The sequence below is a fragment of the Rosa rugosa genome, chromosome 6 (genome assembly GCF_958449725.1).
Source record: "Rosa rugosa chromosome 6, drRosRugo1.1, whole genome shotgun sequence".
Taxonomy (NCBI): domain Eukaryota; kingdom Viridiplantae; phylum Streptophyta; class Magnoliopsida; order Rosales; family Rosaceae; genus Rosa; species Rosa rugosa.
The window spans coordinates 14,528,841-14,552,411 of record NC_084825.1 but is presented as its reverse complement, the minus strand read 5'-3'; the positions used below and the strand labels follow the sequence as shown (position 1 = coordinate 14,552,411).

General features: G+C 38.9%; 1 protein-coding gene across 2 annotated transcripts; it reads left to right on the top strand.

The window, feature by feature from the left end:
- The first annotated feature begins 8,940 nt into the window (after positions 1 to 8,940).
- LOC133717867 (uncharacterized) lies at positions 8,941 to 11,189 on the top strand. Of its 2 annotated transcripts, none has more exons than XM_062144611.1 (4): positions 8,941 to 9,042; positions 9,146 to 9,278; positions 9,388 to 9,548; positions 9,934 to 11,189. In XM_062144611.1, exons 2-4 carry the CDS (start codon positions 9,154 to 9,156, stop codon positions 10,908 to 10,910), a joined length of 1,263 nt encoding a protein of 420 aa, XP_062000595.1. In that variant the 5' UTR covers positions 8,941 to 9,042; positions 9,146 to 9,153; the 3' UTR covers positions 10,911 to 11,189. The 2 variants fall into 2 exon arrangements, with proteins under 2 accessions (XP_062000595.1, XP_062000597.1); XM_062144613.1 differs by having other exon boundaries at positions 8,945 to 9,042; positions 9,143 to 9,278.
- The last annotated feature ends 12,382 nt before the right edge of the window (positions 11,190 to 23,571 follow it).

Here is a 23,571-nt window from a genome sequence, read left to right as displayed (position 1 = left end):
GCTTCACCCGACTTCATTGTGAAGGGTGTCTATGCAGATGTCCATCAATTCATGCCAACCCAAGGCAACCAGCCGACAAGTTGCTTACCAGATCTCATTCACTAGAAAGAGAGGCACTGCTGCAGCACGGAAGGAGTTCTTCAAGGCAACACCAAGCAAAATTTTGAAAAGCTTAGCATCACAGGATGATAAATTTACAGATTTTCATTTCAATATAATGGCATGTGTAACCAACAGTGACAGCCCGCGAGATGAAGGATCAGCTACATATGTACCCGCCGGTGATCCCCTCATTGCAACTATTCTGATGTACTCAGCTAGACTGCTAATCACCACCCCCATGACTACTTTAGGAATGATGTATATATGAAACTACTCTAGGATTTTAAAAAATCCTTTAAAATCTTGTGGTATTCAATTAAGATTTTAAAAAGTCATTCCAAATTTGGTGATATTCAAAAACCAAATGATTCTCAAGGATTTTATTAAATGATTGATTCTATAAGATTTTAGAGTGCTTGGTATAAATACCAAACCCTATCAGAAATCCAATGAGGTGAGATTTTGACCTTCTTTTTTTCCTCTCTCTCGCTCAGAAGATGAAAAGACCTTGAATAGAAGATGAAACTGACCACAACCTTTCTGTATTCTCTACTAACGAAGACAATTTCTCATCTTTGTATAGTCAAAATTCTCTATTCGTTTTTGATTTGATGAGATATATGGATATAACAAAGAAGAAGTATTAGAGGTGGAGAAGCTAATCTGGAGGTATAGCATGTGGGATTCAGGCGTTCATTAAACTTTTTTACTTGTTTATTTTGGTTTGTTTTGAATTTTCACTGCATCTTGATTTCATGTTTGCAGGTATTGAAAGATAAAAAGTTGAAGGGTCTACTAGCTGTTAGAGAAGAATTACATCTGAAAACTACCAAGCTGCTGCCAACGCTGAGAAGGTGAGTTTCCTTCAATGATATGTCAATCTGTAATGAACTTATAACCGTTAACAGGAGACGTCTTCGAATTACTCATAGTCTTAACAGTACATTGGATTTTGTAATAATAATGTACAGTTTTATGGCTTCATTCTTTGATTGAACTTAATACTGTTTATTTTTCTTGGGACTACCTTTTTCTAGTTTACTGGATCTAGTTTAAAATCATAGAATCTTCCACGTGATAGTCTGTGGGGGATAATGGGCGTTATGGTTAAAGAACTGGGATTGAAGGGTAAGGAAGAGAATATAGGGAAATCTGGAATCACATCAGAATCACACCAAGATTTCTCACAAATCACTTGAGGGATATTGTTTGAAACAAAACACAAGGAATCTCATCATTCCACTAATTTCCAGCAATACATATTGACCCATTTTACTGAGCTACAGAAGATACGCTAAATAGATCTAACACTTGATCACTGTAGTTAACACTTCTAGGATATTAATGGCTGACAAAAAAATGCATTAGGAAAACTAAAACATGAGCCAAGAAAACTCTGGAAGACACAAGAAGCCAAGAAACTCTATAAGCTAGACAACAAGACTCTGTATCAAACTCTGAACTTTGATATTTATCACTGAATCTGAACTCATCTACAGATCTCGGTCTGTACAGGCTGGATACATGATGGTTGGTGGACACGAGGGTCATCTAGCTATTGTAGACATGAAGCAAATGAGCCTGATTAAAGAATTTCAGGTATTCTATGATACTGAAAAGTAATACCTTTTTGGTCTGATACTGTATATTACCTTGCTTCAGTACTGCTGCGCTTCTGCAACCATCTTCACATGTTCTATACTTCATATGCGAAGTTTAAACATACTAATGATGACAAGGTTAGAAACAAAACCAATGAATCATAAATGTTTGTTTAAACTTGGAACTATTTACTTTATGCTGTACGTCAGTTTTCTGGGAGAGGAAAGTTGGAAGGCATTATGCAAGTAGAATTTGCATAATCTAAACTTTGACCCTTTGTAAGTTGGTTTTCCACCTTTTGTTTTCTAAGGTTTATGACCAAGACTTTGGTTATGCAAACCTCTTGCTTTCCAAGGTTTATGTGTAAGAGTTTGGTTATGCAAATCTTGAGGTCAATATAGAGTTAATTAAGTTCTTAGTTCAATGTGATTGTAGTTTTCCACTCTCTGAATGTGATAGTAGTCCTTTTGTTTCTAGATGGGTGAACATGACGGTAATCAATGCTGTGAATAGTTTTCTGAATGTGCAGTTGGGTCATTAGTAGGAGAATTGTTATCTGTTTTTTCAATGATGTACAGGAAAATTGGATGGGGTTTATTTGTACTTCAACGTTTGAGTGGCATATGGACTGATTGGCTAGTTGCTAATTTTCTTCTCAGGTTCTGTGATGTGGTATTCTTGCATGATGAGACAATGTTTGCTGCAGCCCAGAAAAAGTATAGAACCGTTTGCTGTGGCACAACAGCTTCCCTCATGTTTTCTTCAGGATCCTGCTCTGTGGCATTTAGTGTATTAACTTGGTAATGAACTGAAAAATCAGACTCTTCTCCTCACCACGTAAATCTGTACATGGTTCCATTCTCCAAGCAATATCCTCCCTTTCAAACTGAACAGCTATAGCATGAGTGTGGTTTGCCTTATAGAAACTTTATACCTGTACTATTTATTGTGAACTATTTCTAGTCATCTGCCATTATAATATGAACGAGTATTTTCAGCAGACCAGAAAACCATGTTCATATGTTGCCTCAGTTGCCTGCACAAGCTGTTTTATTATTATTATTATTATTATTATTTTTTTTTTTTAATAGATTGATAGCACTGAATAATGTCTCAAGATCTTGTGCTTACTGGGTGGAAACTGTTGTAATCAATACCCAGTCATTTATATGAAATTCTTTCTTTTCCTTTTGATGTAGTTAAAGTTAGTTTTATTTGCTTGGTTGTCTTTCTCACATGGTTGAATCTTGAATGCTTTGGTCTGTTGCTCAAAACTATTCATAAGAGTTATGTTTCTGTTCCCAAAAAAATAATTTACTGTGTTATTTGATTTTGATTTTGATTTTATTATTATTTACTGTGTTATTTTATTTTGATTTTGATTTTATTATTATTATTAGGACAATCCATGTACTTGTTAAAATCCAAACAAATCTTGCTAATACAATACAATAGAATCTGTTCAAATCCATGTGGAATAAAAACAATCCGTGGATTCTACATAATCCACGAGAATCCACGGATTATAAAAAGTTAGTCAGAATCATTTAAATTCTAGATTGAATACAACCCCTACAATGGTTGTTGTTATCTCCTATCATTTTGTCCCTGCCGCAGAAGTCACTCATAACAATAGATGATTTGAAAATCTATTGCCCAGTATAAGAAGAGATGTTATCTCCAAAACTCCTAAGACTACCATAGCCACCACTACAAGCATTTCAAGCATTCAAGCCATCAAACTGTTGATGTGAACAAATCACACCAGTCTTCACAAAGGATCTCCGCTTCAAATTTTGCAAAAGTAGTTGTAGACAATAACTTCTGAGTCCTTAAAATAAGGAATCGATGGTAAAGAGAAACGATATGGAAGAAATGGTTTTCTCATTATTCACAGTATTGATTTACACGCTTTATACATATGTGTATTATAATTAGATCCACATTCTAATCCTAAGATCAAGCATAATTACATACATAGTTATCTCGTAGTGATTGACAGAATCAACTTCCTGATTACATGGGATTATTTCCTTCAATACTCCCCCTCAAGTTGGAGTGTATGTTGATTACACTCAACTTGCTAAGTAATGCCTCAAACTGGATTGAACTTAGGGGCTTGGTAAACAGGTCTGCTGGTTGCTCTTTGGTGCGAACATATGATGTTTTAACTACTCCTCTTTGCACCTTTTCACGAACAACATGACAATCGATCTCTATGTGCTTTGTGCGCTCATGAAATACTGGGTTTGATGCTATATGAATAGCAGCTTGATTGTCTCAAAATAACTTAACTGGCTGTGTATGATTTGCATTCAAATCCTTCAATATATTGCGCAACCAAGTCACCTCACAACACGTAGTGGCCATGGAACGATATTCCGCTTCTGCACTTGAGCGAGCTACTGTACTTTGCTTCTTTGTTTTCCATGAATTTGGTGTATTACCAAAAAGAATACAATATCCTGACACTGACCTCCTTGTGTCCTTGCAACGAGCCCAATCAGCGTCACAATATGCCCTTAACTCCAATGACCCTATGGAAGGCAGAAGAATCCCTTGCTCTGATGCTTGTTTAATGTACCTTAAGACCTTATGCGCTGCCTCAAGATGTGGTTGCCTGGGCTTGTCCATAAACTGGCTTAGTAAGTGGATGGCATAGACAAGATCAGGTCTTGTAATGGTGAGGTATATGAGCCGCCCTACTAATCTGCGCTATTGTGATGGATCATCTGGCAAATCTCCATTTGTTTGTGTGAGTGATATACTTTGATCAACAGGGAAACGTGAGGACTTGGCACCAAGAAAATTTGTGTCTTCAAGAATCTCTAGGGAATACTTCCTCTGACATAGTGCAATGCCTTGCTTTGATCTGGCCACTTCTATTCCCAAAAAGTACTTAAGCTGCCCTATGTCCTTTAGCTTGAAATGTCTGGAAAGAAATTGTTTGGTGTCCATGATATCTTTCAAACTGTTTCCTGCCAAGATTACATCGTCAACATAAACCAATAAAGCTGTGAATTTTCTTTGATGAGTTTGGACGAATAATGAATAATCAGACCAAGATTGATGGAACCCTGCAGACTTGAGAGTTGTTGAAAGCTTAATGAACCATTGCCGTGAAGCTTGTTTTAACCCGTAAATTGACTTGTGTAGCTTGCAAACCCTAGTCTCCCCCTTTCGTCCGAACCCAAGAGGTATATGCATGTATACTTCTTCATAAAGATCACCATGAAGAAATGCATTGTTCACGTCCAATTGGTGTAAATGCCAACCTTACATAGCTGTGAGACTAAGAAGAACTCTCACTGTTGTCAGTTTGGCTACAGGGCGAAAGTTTCACGATAGTCAACCCCTTCAATCTGACTGTATCCCTTAGCAACTAGGCGTGCTTTGTATCTCTTAACAGTGCCATCTGGATTGAGTTTGATCTTGTAAACCCATTTGCAACCAATGGGTCGTTTATGAGATGGTAAGGGCACCAAAACTCCAAGTATTGTTTGCTTGGAGTGCTTGAATCTCCTTGTGCATTGCCTCTCTCCATTGTGGACTTTGCATGGCCTGGGAAAAAGAAGTTGGTTCTCGGTGGATTGTGAGTTTAGTGGTGAAGACTTGATGGTGAGAAGAAAGTCTATTGTAAGATAAGATATGAGAAAGAGCGTGAGCAGTACATGAGGGAAGAACCACGTTCGTTGAAGATGACGGTGTGAGTTGGGAGGGGAGAGCGGCCTATACATGGAAATCCTGCAAATATGATGGAGTCTTGGTAGGCCTGGAGGACCGACGTATTGGTGATGGTGGTGAAGGAGGCAGGGTGGTAGCCTTGGTATGTGAAGTAGTGGATGAAGAGTGATCGGTAGGTGGAGGAATAATTAAGTCCGATGATGAAGAGGGATTGGTGATAGGATAAAGTGGTTGACTTGCAGCGGAAGAAAGATCATGATAAGGATTTTCAGGGATTGAATCTTCTTGTCGTGGTGGAGACGAAACTGGAAATTCAGAATCAAGATATGAAGATTGTGATGGTTGCGGAAAAAGAGGCATGGGAGATGGAGAATTCGAATTGGTGTTGGATTGGAATGGAAAGACATTCTCAAAGAATAAAATGTCTCTAGAAACAAGGACGTTGTGTTTGGCAATATCAAAAACTTTATACCCTTTTTGACCATGCGGATAGCCTAAAAATATGCATTTGGTTGAACGAGGATCAAATTTGGTTGGTTTAAGAGGATGAGTTGACACAAAGCACAAACAACCAAATACCTGTAAATGAGAGTAATTTGGTGCCTTATTGAACAATTTTTCGAAAGGTGTTTTTCCCTTGAGGAGTGGTGTTGGAGTCCTATTGATTAAGTATGTCAAGGTGAGTATGGCATCCCCCCAAAAACGTTTAGGTAAATGAGCTTGAAAAAGAAGGTCTCGAGCAACATTGAGTAAGTGTCTATGTTTGCGTTCAACAACACCATTTTGTTGTGGTGTGTTGACGCAACTAGTTTGATGGACTATCCCTTTGGAGGAATAAAAATGTTCAACCTTAAGCTCGGGACCGTTGTCACTACGCACAACTTTAACCCTCTTATCAAATTGGTTTTCAACCATGTGAATGAAGTTAACTAGAAAATTTTGTGTTTCTGACTTATGTTTCATCAAATACACCCAAGTGCTCCTAGTGTGATCATCAACTATGGTGAGAAAGTATTTGGCACCAGAAATAGAAGGAACATGATATCCACCCCAAATGTCAACATGTATCAAATTGAAAGAAGACTCACTAGAAGAAGTACTTAAAGGAAATGACATCCTGGTTTGTTTGGCCAAAGGGCAATTGGTACATTTGCTTGTGTCACAAACTTTATTTTTTTAGAAAAGGGAAATAACAAAGATACTTTGCTTGAAGGGTGACAGATTCGTTGATGCCAGAGGATGTGTGTTTTGCTGTGAATAGAATTGCATGAACTTTTCTGCATGGGGTCGAGGCAGTAGAGTTCCTCCCTCTCAGTTCCCATCCCAATCATCTTCCCCGATCGTAGGTCCTGTATGACACAAACTTGTCTGAGAAAGATAGTAATATAAAAGGAATCAAAGGCCAATTTGCTAATTGAGATCAGGTTCAGATAAAAGAATGGGACACATAAAACGTTATGGAGGACAAAATGAGGAGAGAACACTACTTTGCCAATATGAGTGACCTGAGCAGAGGTACCATCTGGTAACTTAACGCAACGATTGCTAACAGATTTCAATGAGGTGAGAAGAGAAGATTTACAAACTATGTGATCACTAGCCCTACTATCCAATATCCATATTGTTTCTTTGCCATTTTGAGAGAGAGTGAATGCTTTACCTGACAGTTCATCAAAGTCTGGAACATTACCAACTTGATTTGCTGTGGCAGTTTTGTTCTTGTTTAAGAGACTCATGAGCTGTTGGCACTCTTCCTGTGAAAATGGGAAACTAGAAGCAGCTTCTCTTTTATCATTCATGGAGACAACGTGATTTCCTTTCGCACGTACTTGTCACCCCTCCATAGTAGCCTTTCTTTTGCGGTAATATTCGTAAGTGTATCCTTTCCAATTACAGAATGTACACTTGAGGTGTGCCATGCAATTTTTTGTGCTATGATTGGTTTTGTTGCATTTTTCACACTTAGTTTCACCTTCTCCAAGTTCAAACTCACGGTTGGCTTTCTTCACAGCAAAGGCAGCCGCTTTCGGCTGAGTCAACGCCTTTCCACTTGACACCTCTACTTGCTTCTCGTGTCAGAGTGCCATGGAATATGCTTTATTCACGCTTGGAAGAGGATCCATTCCCACGATATTGCTTCGAATCGTGGCATAATTGTCATTGAGACCCATCAAAAATTTCATTGTCTTTGAGTCTCCATGTATCCTTGATCTCCTTGGCTATCTCACAACTACATGGAGGGATTTCACAGAGGGCATCTCTCTCATCCCAGAGAGTCTTGAGTTTGGTAATTAAAGAAAGATGTTACTGAGGTACTGCCTTGTTCACAATCATGAATGGCGTTTTCCATATGAAATAGTTGCACAATGTTTGTATGCGAGAACCTTTCTTGCAATTCAAGCCACATGCTTCTTGCTCCTTGCAATGCCAGAAATTTCTTTTGACATGGATCCCAGCAGCCACGTTTTCACCAGTGTGTTGCATCGATCCCACTGTTGTACGTTGTTCTTCAACCCTATCAGTTGGCCTCTTGATGGATCCATCAACGAATCCCTTCTTGTTCTTGATTGTGAGAACCATGCTCATAGATTGAACCAAAGTTGTGTAGTTGTCTTCCACCAAGGGTTGTGACACGAGTACCGCGCCAGGCTGATCTGAATGGTGGAGAAAGAGCGGATGGTTTGAGTTTTCCCATGGTTCTGTGTTCTTCAGTGAAGTCGAAGACGTGCCAATTTGAATGACCTTTTGATCTTCGTCACCTGCCATGGAGTTTTGGTTGTGGTCTGTGTGTTTCACGTTTAGGCCTCAGATCGTTGCTCTGATACCATAAAGAGAAACAATATGGAAGAAATGGTTTTCTCATTATTCACAGTATTAATTTACACGCTTTATACATATGTGTATTACAATTAGATCCACATTCTAATCCGAAGATCAAGCATAATTACATACATATATATAGTTCTCTCGTAGTGATTGACAGAATCAATTTCCTGATTACATGGGATTCTTTCCTTCAATAGATGGATTTGCCTTCCGGAATAGATGGATTTGCCTTCCGGACACGGTGATTTTTCTTAGCTACCTTGTAAAGTGAGCTTCTATAATTATGAATTTTGCTAGCTAGCTAAACTGTGTCGTTCCTAGCCTTTGAAAGACTAGAAGTACATGCTTATAGTTTTGGTATCAAATATAAATTAATTTTGCGTCTAAAAATTATAAATTTAAAATTTTAATTATAATTTTCATGTTAGAGACAAAATAATTGTGAATGACAATATCTAACATGGATAAATATAAGACTGGAAATCTCAAGAGGGAATCGTAAAAAATAAGAAAAATGTTGGAAGCTGTAATCAGCGTGACAGTGCATTTTACCCAATCTGCACAAAAATCTGCAACTGCTACAGATGGAGTCTTCTCTCCTTGAGTGGGGGCCGGTAACACCTGAGCGCAAACGCGTTTGTGGCGCTTTGGCGTTCCACGTCACCTCGTCTCATAATTCTTTATACGTCGGTAAAGTCCTACAAGACGTCCTAGCATGCACAGGAGCCAGCCAACCACATATCTCAACTCAACTGCATGTATATAAGTCCTCCATTCCCCTCCTCCACACACACTCACTCTCTCTCGATCATTTTCAACTCGAAAAAGGTATGCATATTATAGTTTTTCTGAATCTAAACTTCTGCTGCGTTTGTTATACTAACATATATGATCGATGTTGATCACCTGTGGGTTTGATTTTGTTTAGTAGGTACAAGAATGGATAACCAGCAAGAGGGTCATGAGCTTATATCCATGACCTACACCTGGACAATCGACAACTACTCTAAGCTCAAAACCCGGAAACATTACTCTGATGGTTTTGTCGTCGGCGATTTCAAATGGTATATATACATATCTCGCATGACATTCTCGTATACTTGATCAATTTTGTTGCTTTTGCTTTCATATATATATGCTCGCTCACTCAATTAATTGGCTGGTTTTGATCAGGCGGATCGTGGTGTATCCAAAAGGGAGCAATGGGAGGCAATACTTGTCCATGTACTTGAATGTTGCAGATGCTTCAAAGTTACCATCTGGGTGGCGTAGATATGCCGAGTTCTCCTTGACTGTCGTTAATCAATTTAACAGCGACAAATCGATAAGAATAGGTATTTTTCATCTTTACTTTTGCCTTTTCTTTACATAAAGTCATAAAGTACTATGTTATTCTCTGCTGTTTATCTCAGTGAACTTGATAAGTGAACCAAACACTCTGTACAGTAATTGGCTCATTCTTTTTGGTTTATTTAGTTTTGTAACAATCTTCTTTCAAGGACTTTTACTTGCTGATGGAAGGTTCACTTGCTCTATGATTATGATCTCATATATATATATATATATATATATATACACGCTGAAAATAATTTGTTCCAAATCCAGCAACTTATTTGAGTCTTCCAAGCATACAGACCCTTTATCATGTTTTTGTATTACTTCTATATGAGCTGTTCATTCTTTTCAATGTTTTTTGATTCTTCATAACTGGAATTACAGACACTCAGCATCAGTTCAGTGCAAAAAAAAGTGACTGGGGCTTCACATCATTCATGCCTCTGAGTGAGCTTTTTGACCCAAATGAAGGGTTTCTCGTGGATGACATATGTATTGTTGAAGCCGAGGTTGCAGTCAGTAAAGCTGACATAAAGGTTTTAAAAGACCAAGAAACTGCCTTTCTTGAGCAGGAACTTCAAAGTCAGTCTTCAGATGTGGATTCTGTGAAATATTCAGATGCTTCAACCACACATACATCACTTTGTTATGAACAGATGCTTGCTTTTCAGGATACTGCACTAAATTATGACCCTGTTCAACCAAATGTTGATTCTGTGAAAGTTCGAAGCTTGAAAATAGAACCAAGATCTGATCAAGTGCTTCCTTACCAGGAGACTGATAGCCCAGTTGGCCCTCCCATAGTTGAGGACAACGATGAAGCTCCCTCCACCCCACTGACGCCAGTTGACGAGCTCGTAGATTTCAGGGGAGTAGGGAAAGTAGATAAAGCTTTTGTTCCACTACTGGAAGAAGTCTGTTCATGGCATCCTTCGTTGATTAGCTGCCAGAGGAAAAGAAGTCGCATGTATAGTGGATGGGCATTCACAGCTTTGGGTCGACTATTGCATTTTCTGGACACTACAAAGGTTAAGGATATGATGGAGGATCCACGTGAGCATGATCCATGCGAGCACCTTCAAGTTTTGTGGGAGGAGGTTGAGACCTTCAGATTCGACTTGAGTTGGCTGGAGCCTTATGTTCAATCAGCTTTGGGAATGAAGAAGTTTGGGGAGAGGGAAGGAGTACTGAAGAAACTCAGAGAGGATGTTGATGCTTTGGAGACTGAAATAAGGAGGTTAAGGGCGATGCTATCTGTTGCTGAGGAAGATCACGCAGTTGCAAAAAGAGACCTGGCAAAGGCAGAGGAAAGCTTTGGTGAGGCAAATTTGAACAGCAAGCTCGGTTATGGGAGGCATTAGCCTTGCTATTGATATGCAGAAATTTGCAATGTGTGCAATATATCTACAGATATGTAATCCCATTTTCCAAACGTATATCTATGTGTGCAATATATCTAAAGATATGTAAGCTCAATAGAGGAGAATAAAGGAAACTGGTTTAGCTTGTAATCCATATTTGAACCCCATTTCCATTCTGGACCAAACCCTTAAGAGGCAGTGACAGGTATGAGAAGTTTTTACCCTTTAATTTGTGATGTGTGGGAATTGAATCACTAATTGTTAGTTTGTTACCCAGTACTTGTGTCCAATAACACTATAAATTAATGCCATTTTCTTACAAATTTAGCTACATTAGTATGCTGTTCTGTGTACAAATGCAGGCATTCTAGTAAAAACGCATTATTTACAGATTTGGGAGTAAGCAGTGCTGAATTGAAATGTCGTGATAGATTTGTTAGCTTAAGATAGACTTGGTTCTAATAGTTCATTAGAATTTGGTCGCTAAATTTGGAGTAAAAATTTGGTGCATCAACCGGACTATGACGAATCACGATCTTCTTCACATTCGGAGCATTCTCGAGAATGTACTTTGCAAACTCAATTTCACTAGACCCGCTGGAGAGGTCTATGCTCAAATCCTTCAGCTGGTAAACAAAAGTGAGGTTTTGCAATTTTCAGTATATATCCCATATGAAATCTAGATGAAGAATGCATGTAACTGCAACATGGTAACAACTAACAAGCAGTACAATTTCTAGAATAAAGGTATGACAACTTCGAGAAATGGACAACTACATTTGAATTATAATGACCTGATTGAAGAAATCAACAGGAAATATATAGGATTGAGGAAAAGACCAAGGCAAAGCAGATTTTGACTTGCTATAGATTTATTCAATAGTTTGTCATCTACCGCTGAAGAAGAATGAGAGCTCTTTGCAAATTCAGTAATTTTCCCGGATTTTGGCTATTTCAAGACCTTGCCCACCCATGTCACAGCTTGCAGATTTGGAGCAAAAATCTTCAATGAGCGCGCAGTTCCCAGGCATGAAGAATAAAAGTTCCAGTTTATTTTAATACTTTCAAGTTTCTCACCAGAGAGAGATATTAAGGTCGATGAGGTCCATACAAACTTAAATGATTCCAACGACGAGCTTTGAATGGTAATATGTTTCATCCCTTTAACTTGAATAAGCTGTAATTGTTAGAATAGTTTTCAAATTATAAAGAAGATAAATTGAATTGTGACTGATCACCACAATTCAAAATTCAAAAAGGATCTCAGATATAGGAAGCAGCTGGACAGTTATATTGGTGAAGCATTGTGTTGCTTCACAAGCACCAATCTGTTGTTTAAATTAAGCAAACGTTGTTAACTTGTTAACTTCTACTGGTGACTTCTTGGGATATTAATTACATGCTTTAATCATCATCTTTCATAAATGAAAGGTTGCCACCCTTACGGAAGGGTTATCCCAATTAATTGAAGAGGCATATACATCCCTATATAAAGGGGTGATACCTGCAGATTAAAAATATAACTTAATTCCTATATCTTGAGATACTCTCTGCTTTATTCTTTCAGTTCCTCCAATCCATTACTTCCCTGCTTTACAAAACAAATCTAGAAACTATAAACTGCAGTTTTAGTTCCAGAAACCTTGAGCATCTTGTAACTTTCAATTGAGTGTTTGGTTGATCTTCGTAAGTGCAAGACGCCGATCAACAATAGCAGGACTGCTAGGCTTCATTGTATCCTAAAGGCTTATTTGATCAAACCCCTTTGCACACTTGTTGTGGGGCAAATAAAGTCTAAAGGAAAGCGTAAATTCATACGTGCCTTTGAAGCATTTTCCTTCACTAGCCATAACCCACAGACACAGAAACTCAACAATCTTTAGACTTTATTTTCTGCTATGGCATCTTTGAAGGAGTTTACTGCAAACTTTGTTAAACTTGATCGTTTTGATGGAGCAAATTTCAGACGATGGCAAAAGAAATTGCATTTCCTACTTTCAAGCCTGAAGGTGGTCTATGTGCTTACTACTCCAAAACCTCAAGAAATAGAAGATGAAACCCTTGCTGCACAGCGTGAACGAGTTAAGTGGGAACAAGATGATTATATTTGCAAGGGCCATATTTGCAACTCCATGTCTGATGCATTATTTGATATCTACCATGAGATGACTACTGCAAAAGAAATATGGGACGCACTTGAGGCTAAGTATATCTCACATGATGCTACCAATTATTCATAGCGATGTTTGTGATTTGCATAGTACACCTACTAGAGGAGGAAAGAAATATTTTGTGACTTTCATAGATGACTTCAGTAGATTCTGTTATGTTTATCTTATACATTCCAAGGATGAAGTTCTGGAAAAATTTAAGATATATAAAAATGAAGTAGAGAATCTTTGTGAAACCAGAATAAAATATCTACGATCGGATAGAGGAGGAGAGTATCATTTTCATTCGTATTGTGAATCAATAGGTGTTGTACATGAAACTTCAATAGCCTATACTCCACAGCAAAACGGAGTTGCTGAAAGGAAAAATAGGACCCTTGTAGAAATGGTTAATGCAATGCTTCAAAACTCTTACTTAAGTAAGGGATATTGGGGAGATGCCTTGCTCACTGCTTGTTACATCCTAAATAGGGTACCTTCTAAGGTATTAAAAATCACACCTTATGAACTATGGTTTAAAAGAAAGCCCAACTTAAACTACCTTAAAGTTTGGGGCTGTAGAGCTATAGTTAGATTACCTGAACCAAAGATCAAGAAGTTGGGACCAAAGGCAATAATTCTATATCAGTTAAAAGATCAATAGTTAGTTAAAAGAATGCATTTTCTTAGGATATGCAGAACATAGCAATGATTCTATATCAGTTAACACTGTAATAGAGTCAAGAGATGCCGAATTTTATGAAAATAAGTTCACTTCTTTATCTAAAAATAACAATGAAGAGGTGGAGATTTTGCCAAGAAATAATGATAGTGAATCAAATTCACCTAACATATCTAGACTCCGTAGTGAGTCTGATGAACATACAGAAATTAGAAGAAGTAAAAGAAGAAGGATAGAAAAATCCTTTGGACCAGATTTTATTGTGTACCTTGTAGAAGGTACAAGAGACTCACACAAAAGGCAAACAATGGTTACTCCTAGTATAGAGTCTGATCCTCTCACTTATGAGGAAGCAATGAAATCACAAGATGCTTCTTTCTGGAAGGAAACTATTAATGATGAGATGGATTCTATCATTGGAAACAAGACCTGGAAATTGGTTGATCTACCTCATGGTTCAAAACCAATAGGATGTAAGTGGATATTTAAAAAGAAAATGATTCAAAGCACTGTTGATCACTGTAGCTGTGTTTGTTCATGTTGACTGTTGAAGTTGAAATCTCTGATAAATGATGAAGATTCTCTAGATGTGTTGTTGATTTTGTTCATAGCATAATAGATTGATAACAAAACGATTATTGATGAAGAAGAGCTACTGTTCAACTTAGATCTGTTGCATAATAGAAGATAACCTTGTTGCACAATTTGAGCTATAGATTTCTGATAGTGTATAACCTAGATCTATTGCATACTTGAAGAAATGGCTGTCACACAATCTGATATCAACTCGCTCTTGAGCATGATCACTGTTCGTCTATTTGAGAGCAATTTTGTTAAGTGGAGCTTTCAATTTCAGTCTATGCTTGAAGGAAATGACTTGTTCTGTTATTTTGATGGTTCTTATCCTTGTCCACCACGTTTTGCTCTTTCTGAGGATGGAGGTGTGACTAGTGAGATTACTACTGCTTATAAAATGTGCAAGAAAATTGATAAGGCTCTTCTTGGCCTTCTGATGGCAACTCTTGATGATGATATAATGGATATCATTGTTGGCTGCAAATCTGCTAGAGAAGCTTGGCTTGCTTTACTTGAGAGATTCTCCACTGTGTCGAGAGCCAACATCATTCAACTCAAGACAGACCTTCAAACCATCAAAAATGGTGCTGACAATATTGATAAATATCTCTTGCGCATTAAGCATGCTAGAGATCAACTCACATCTGTGGGAGTAGCTATGTCTGATGAGGATATTGTTGTTGTCACTCTAAATGGCTTGCCTGATGAGTACTCAATGAACAAGACTGTTATCAGGGCAAGAGATATATCTATATCACTTAAGGACTTCAGGGCTCAGCTCTTGGCTGCTGAGAGAGATATTGAGAGTCAACTGGTTTCTCTAAACACTATGTCTGCTATGGCTATAAGAGGTAATTCATATAGAGGAAATAGCAACAACAGTCCTAATCACTCTGGGAATAGTGATAAGTGGATGTCATCCTCTAACAGTTACAGTGGAGACAAAGGCAAGAATGTTTGGCATGGAAATGGTTCCAAGGGTAACTGGTATTCCAGTCGCAAGTTCACCCAACGTGACAACAATGGCAGTAGTTATAAAAACTACAGTGGTGTTGAATGTCAAGTCTGTGGAAGAAGAGGACATGTTGCTGCCAATTGCTATCAGAATGCTATTTGCCAAATTTGTGGCAAGAAAGGTCACATTGCAGCTAAATGTTTCCAGAATCCTGCAAATCCCTCCTCTACAGAGTACAAAAACAATGTTGGATCATCTCCTGAGTGCCAGATTTGTAGCAAGAAAGGACATACTGCTATAAATTGCTTTTATAGAGGTGATATACCTAGTGATCATCCATCACACTCTGTGATTGTCTGCCAAAACTGTGGCCTCAAAGGACATGCTGCTCTTGATTGCCATCACAGGAGTAACTTTGCATATCAAGGAGCTGAACCGCCATCCACACTCACTGCAATGACAGCTAACTCTGGGAGTCCTGGTGCAAGTTCTTCAAATTCTCAGAACACTGTTTCTGAAGTATGGATTGGGGACACTGGTGTTACTCACCATATGACATCAGATCTTAGGAATCTCTCCATTGCCCATCCATATGAATCAGGGAACTCCATTACAATTGGTAATGGTCAAGGTTTGAGTGTTAAGCACATTGGTTCCACTAAAATTGCACTTGCTCAACATACTTTTCACTTAAAGAATGTGCTTCATGTTCCTAGTCTTGCAGTAAATTTGTTGTCCTTCAATAAATTGTGCAAAGATAATCACTGCTTCATAACCATGGATGATATTGACATATGTGTGCAGGACAAGGCATCAAAGGCACTGCTATACAAAGGAAAGAGTAATGGGGAAGGATTGTTCCTATTCAAATCACCAAGGCTTTCTCATTCTGTTCACTCTGCTCAAACTGCTTTTGTTGGAGCAGTTGTCAAGTCATATCTTTGCCATCACAGACTTGGTCATCCTACTTCAGAAATTGTGTCTAAAATGTTAGCTTTGTCTCAGGTCAAGTCTAGTAATGATAATTCATCTCATGTTTGTTCCCATTGTCTTAGTGGCAAAATGCATAGGTTGCCTTTTACTGAGTCAGTTTCAAAGTCTGTTTTACCATTTCAAAAGATCCATTCTGATCTTTGGGGCCCTGCTCCTTGTCTCTCAATTGAGGGTTTCAAATACTATGTAACCTTCATTGATGATTGTACAAAGTTTGTGTGGCTTTATCCACTTACCAATAAATCAGATACATTAGCTACTTTTGTCAAATTCTATGCTTTTGTCTTCACTCAATTCCATAGTCACATTCAGTCTCTTCAAACTGATGGAGGGGGGGAATACAACAGTGCTGCTTTTAAACTGTTCCTTGCACAAAAAGGTATCATTCACTTCATTACATGTCCCTATACCCCTCAACAAAATGGGGTTGCTGAGAGAAAGAATAGGCACATTGTTGAAACTTGCATTACTTTGATGTCTGCTGCTAAACTTCCAAAACCATTTTGGTTCCATGCTGTCGCTCATGCTGCTTTCCTCATTAATCGAATGCCTTGTCAGTCTTTGACTATGTCTTCTCCTTTTTGTTAAACAGCGACAAGCGTGGCCCGTGACCCACCATTGTACCGATATTGTCCCAACTTAATCACCCGTTAGGTGTTGGGTTTTAATCACAAAGGCCTCGGTACAATTGGGTGGGATCCACCCACTTATAAGTTATATTTTATTTGTCACTTTTCCAATGTGGGATCTTTCCTCTCCAACACGCCCCCTCATGTGCAACCTAACTTTAGGTCTGCACGTGAAATTAATTAATCCAATTTCCACATTGGAAATTGGGACACAAGTCTCCTTTTCCACATTGGAAATCCACATTGGAAATTGGGACACAAGTCTCCTATGGAGACTTGGCCAATATAACAATCCAAGGCCCACATCGGACATTTGGTAACAATCCAATCGGAATTTTCCGATGGCAATATAAGGAACCCAAATTCGGGCCCATGACAATTGGAGACGCAATTGGAGAGAGACCCGCTCTGATACCATGTTAAAGTAATCTGGGGTTCACATCCAAAACCAATTGGCAATGAATGGAGAGACCCAAATCCTTATAAACACATAGGCAAGGTCTCATTTTTCCCATGTGGGATGTATATATTCTCAACACGCCCCCGCACGTGTGGCGAATTTTTAAGCCATACACATGGACAACTTTGGGTGACGTGGAGCCCGTGTGGTCGTTAGACATGCACACGTGGGTAACCTGGTCTGATACCATGATAAAGTAATCTGGGGTTCACATCCAAAACCAATTGGCAATGGATGGAGTGGCCCAAACCCTTATAAACCCATATGCAAGGTCCCATTTTTCCCATGTGGGATGTATATATTCTCAACATTTGTGAATCAAATATCCACTGTATCTGTACCTAACAAAGTGCAGGAGGCTATGGGAGACCCAAAGTGGGCCAAGGCAATGGAGGAAGAAATGGAGGCATTAGAGAAGAATCACACCTGGGAACTTGTACCACTACCTCGTGGAAAAAAGCAGTTGGATGTAGGTGGGCCTTCACTGTGAAACATAATGCAGATGGCACAATAAGCAGATATAAGGCAAGGTTGGTGGCTAAAGGATTTACTCAGACGTACGGGATTGACTATGATCAGACTTTTGCTCCAGTAGCCAAGATGAATATTGTTCGAGTGTTATTGTCACTGGCAGCAAACCTGAATTGGCCACTCCATCAGTTTGATGTTAAGAATGCTTTCCTTCATGGAGAGCTAACTGAAGAAGTTTACATGAACTTACCTCCTGGTATGCATAAGGGGGAGAATGAATTTTTTGAAGAGATGTATGTTGGTGGAGCATTGAAGAAGAATCAAGATGCAGAAGAAGAAAGCACTGCTGACATTCCAGAGTTGACAGGGGGAGTTGACATGTCAATCCCTAGACTTGAAGTCGTTAATGACCAGTCGACAGGGGGAGTTGACCTATCAGTCAAAGAAATCTTACAGTCGACTAATCAAGCAGTCGACCTATCAAAAAAAGGGGGAGTTGACATATCAATCCCCAGACAAGAAGACATCGACGTTGACCAATCGACTTCTGAAGTTGAAGAAGATTCTATACAGGCTTCCCCCTTACCTGATACTCCACCCCCTAATGCTGAAATCTCTGGTCAAGAAGCTCCAACTCAGGTATGTCCAGTATCTTCATCTGGTAATCCAGTAAAGTCTGTCTCTTCTACATATGTGTTACCTAGTAGAACCACCCGCGGTCAACCAGCAAAAAGGTATGAACCTTCCATAACTGCTAAAGCCAAATATCCAGTAGCTAACTTTGTGTCACACCATAGGTTATCCAAACCTTATGCATCTTTTGTGAATCAAATATCCACTGTATCTGTACCTAACAAAGTGCAGGAGGCTATGGGAGACCCAAAGTGGGCCAAGGCAATGGAGGAAGAAATGGAGGCATTAGAGAAGAATCACACCTGGGAACTTGTACCACTACCTCGTGGAAAAAAGCCAGTTGGATGTAGGTGGGTCTTCACTGTGAAACATAATGCAGATGGCACAATAAGCAGATATAAGGCAAGGTTAGTGGCTAAAGGATTTACTCAGACGTACGGGATTGACTATGATCAGACTTTTGCTCCAGTAGCCAAGATGAATACTGTTCGAGTGTTATTGTCACTGGCAGCAAACCTGAATTGGCCACTCCATCAGTTTGATGTTAAGAATGCTTTCCTTCATGGAGAGCTAACTGAAGAAGTTTACATGAACTTACCTCCTGGTATGCATAAGGGGGAGAATGAATTTTTTGAAGAGATGTATGTTGGTGGAGCATTGAAGAAGAATCAAGATGCAGAAGAAGAAAGCACTGCTGACATTCCAGAGTTGACAGGGGGAGTTGACATGTCAATCCCTAGACTTGAAGTCGTTAATGACCAGTCGACAGGGGGAGTTGACCTATCAGTCAAAGAAATCTTACAGTCGACTAATCAAGCAGTCGACCTATCAAAAAAAGGGGGAGTTGACATGTCAATCCCCAGACAAGAAGACATCGACGTTGACACCTTGTTCTTGAAACACCAAAAGGGGAAGGTGACTGTGTTAATCATATATGTAGATGACTTCTTGTCTGGGGATTGACATGTCAACTCCCCCTTTTTTTGATAGGTCGACTGCTTGAGGAGGAGTGTCAACTCCCCCTTTTTTTGATAGGTCGACTGCTTGAGGAGGACTGTGTTAATCATATATGTGATCAGAATTAAGCCTAAGTTGGGTATTCGAGATGTTTATGCCCCAACTTGAGGAGGAGTGTTGACGTGTGAGTCATTATGTTGACATGTCAGTCATTATTAGTTGACGCGTGAGTCATCTAGAGAATATGTGTATTCAGTAGTTTCCTTATAGGAATTAGTTTCCTATACTAGATTGTACTAATGTGTAGTATAAGTATAGTACAATAGGGTTTTGTATATATATCCCTTACACAATTGTGAATAATATAGAAGAATTCTCACTCACAAATATTTTCTCAATATTTGACTCTTTTATCAAACTTTTTGGCCATGCACCTGATCTTAGCACACTGAGAATTTTTGGTACTGCATGTTATCCTTATCTCAGGCCTTACTCATTGGATAAACTTGACCCCAGAACTTTTCAATGTGTCTTTCTTGGTTATGCTCTAGGTTACAAGGGAGTGTTTTGTTACTGCATTGAGAAGCACAAATTATATATGAGCAGACATGTTGTTTATGATGAGACAATTTTTCCATTCTCTACACCCATTCTTCATTCTGCTTCTTCTCCTCATACCCCATCTTCCCACTCATACACCATTTCTTCCCATACTGCTCCCACTGTTCCTCCTTCCCCTACTCAGCAAGATATGATGCCTGTCCTCACACCTGATCGATCAGCTACAAGTTGTGCTTCCTTTTGCTCCTGAGTTTCTGCCATTTGCAGGTATTTCTCCTATGGCTGATGGGGGGAGGGGGGTAATGATGTGTCTTCATCTTCATCTACTGCTTTATCATCTTCTGATGGCTCTACTGCGATACATGAATATTCCTAAGATACTCAAGATGCTTCCTCTGAGCTTAGGAATTCACAGGTTGGCAATGTTGTGTCTCAAGTGAATGACATGAATGAACTTCCTTTGGAGCTACAGTTTATTAATGATCCTGCGCAGGCATATAATAACCATTCCATGTTGACTAGAGCTAAGAATGACATTGTGAAAAAGAAATCTTTTCCTGAGTATTATGCTTATTCCTGCATTGTGCAACAAAATTTGCTTGATGAATTTGCTTTCTTCAGTGGCTTGTCTACTGTTATAGATGTTCAGGATCCCATAGAGCCTAAGTTCTTTAAAGCTGCTGTTGGGATTCCTGAGTGGGATTGTGCAGCCACAGGGTTTTGTTGATTCTCAGTATCCTGAACATGTTTGCTTACTTAAGAAATCACTGTATGGCTTGAAACAAGCACCTAGGGCCTGGAATGAAAAGTTCACTAATTTTCTTCCATCTTTGGGATTTCAGTTTTCTCATTCTGATCCAAGTTTGTTTGTGAAATGCACTGATCAAGGTATGGTTTGTCTGCTGCTATATGTTGATGACATTGTTATAACTGGTACTGATAGACTTGGCATATCAGCTGTTATCACTGAACTCAATGATGTATTTGACATGAAGGATCTAGGTTCATTGTCATATTTTCTGGGAATTGAGGTTCAGATTAAAGAAAAAGTATTACTTCTTTCTCAAGAAAAATATGCTAGAGAATTTATCATCAGGGCTGGTCTTGAAACTTGCAAGGACTGCATTACTCCTTGTATTCCTCATATGCAGATGCTTAAGACTGAAGGTACATTGCTTTCCAACCCATCTCTTTATAGAAGTATTGTTGGTGCTCTGCAATACCTCACATTTACAAGGCCAGATATTGCCTTTGCTGTGAACACTGTATGTCAGTTCATGTCTGCTCTTACAGATGTTCACTATCCATCTGTGAAAAGAATTTTGAGGTATCTTCAGGGTACTCTAGCCAAGGGACTGTTCTTTAAGTTTGGAAAGACTGTGCCCTACATTAATGCATACTGTGATGCTGATTAGGCTGGAGAGATCAATCAAAGGAGATCCACAACTGGTTTTATTGTCTATCTTGGTCATTGTCCTGTGTCATGGCAGTCAAAGAAACAAGGATCTGTTTCTAGAAGCTCCACTGAAGCTGAATATAGGGCTTTGGCAAATACTGCTGTTGAAATCTCTTGGGTTAGACACATTCTGTGTGATCTGCACATTAGAGTTCCTGCTCCACCTCTACTAAAGTGTGATAATCTCTCTGCACTTGCTTTATGTTCTAATCCAGTATTCCATTCCAGGATTAAACACTTGGATAATGACTTTCATTTTGTTCGAGAGAGGGTTCAAAGACAAGATCTGCTTCTGCAGTATGTGCCTACAAATCAACAAACTGCTGATATTCTAACCAAAGGGCTTCACAGTCCAGTCTTCAAGGAACACTGCTCCAATCTCAGTGTGCTCACCCCCACTGAGATTGAGGGGAGGTGTTAACGAGTCAACACCATGACTCATTTATTTTAAGTTTGTTGATGAATAATATGTGATGATGTGGCTTGCTTTGCTGGATCCTAGGTGGATTCACTTTATGTAAAAGTTTGTTACTCATGGTTGTTTTAGTTTCAGACTACTATACATAGGGATTGCTGTAATAACTTTGTGGCTAAGATTCATAATCAAATAGACTCAGATATTTTTAGCCTCTCATTCTCTCTCGCTTTCTGGTTCATCTTCATCTTCTAGCTTCAGATTTTGCCACCATGGATGCAATGTTATCAAAAATTACACTCTTAACTGTTTACTGTAGTTGCAATGTTTTACTACAGTGAATTTTGTATGGTCAAATTACATGTCACATGTATGGGTCTGATCATCTTGAGTGTTGACTTAGAGAGATGTTCTAAGCCTCACAAATCAGTTGCTTTGTGATTAAAGAAAACAGGTCATAGCTACAGTGAGAGCACGACTCCTTCATTCTCTCTGCCTCTCTTCATCTGCTATCACTGCAAAGATCATATTTTGCTATTGTGAAATTGTGGGAGTGCAGGTGATCGATCAAGCAAAGAGCTAAATTCCAACAATTAGACCTCCTGGATTTGAAGTGGATTGAACTATTCTCAATCATTTTAACCAGAAAAATAAATAAATTTTTTTTTTCTTGTACGTACACAGAGGAGGGGCAGTTGGCAATAAACAATACAAAGTACAGGAATTTTTTTTTAGCAAATTAGCCATAAATATCTTTTTAAGACTTTCATCATCCATTAAGTCACTAATTATTTTTGTCTTCCTAAGGCTAGTTATAAACCAAATTGCCAAGACGTCCGAGTATTGTTTTGTTATTTTTCCTTCTATTTCCATTTTACCCTTGGTTCTTACAAAGCAAAGCCACTAATACTGATTCAATTTTGATTAGAGTTGCCTAATCGAATTTCCAAGGTGAGGTCGCTCTCAGTCTTAGGCTGCAACAAATCAGTCCTAAGGATTGGGATGAAATCTCAAATAGACCTATGCGGACATGAGAGACTATCATTCACCAGAAAATCAATCATAGAGGTTGGAATACCATTGGTCCAAATTTGTGTGCACGACCTCTTTCTAGCTAGGTTGGCTGCGGCATCATCATCAGCGTGGCTACCTTCTCTTGAATTCCAATCCCAATCTACACAAGAAAAAGAGCTTTTGAGTGATGTTACTTTATATGAGGGTGATGTTACTTTATGATCATTCTCAAGTTTCGTTAATTTACATTACACGAACTCTAACTAATTAGTATTACATGTCGACTCTAATATAACCATGCGGACAGCCCCATAATATTAGTATTTAAAACAAAATTTTAATTATAATTTAATGAAAAAAAAAAAAAATTTGTGTCGATGACAATGTTAATTTGAGATAAAAATATCTATATCTATCATAAAATAAGAGGAGGAGACTGTAAAAAGACAAAGGTTGCAAGCTGTTTCCAGTGTGTTTTGACAGTGCACATTACCCAATCCTCACAAAAAGCCGCCACCGTTACACTCTGGTGTCTGTAAATGAGTGGAGTCTTCTCCTTTGAGTGGGGCCCAGATGACTCCTGGAGCGCAAACGCGTTTTTGGCGCTGTGGCGAGCCACGTCCACACCTTTGTCTCATGATTTTCTGTCTCTGTCGGTAATGGGCCTAAAAATAGCAAAGTCCCACACTCTCCCACCCACCCACCCACC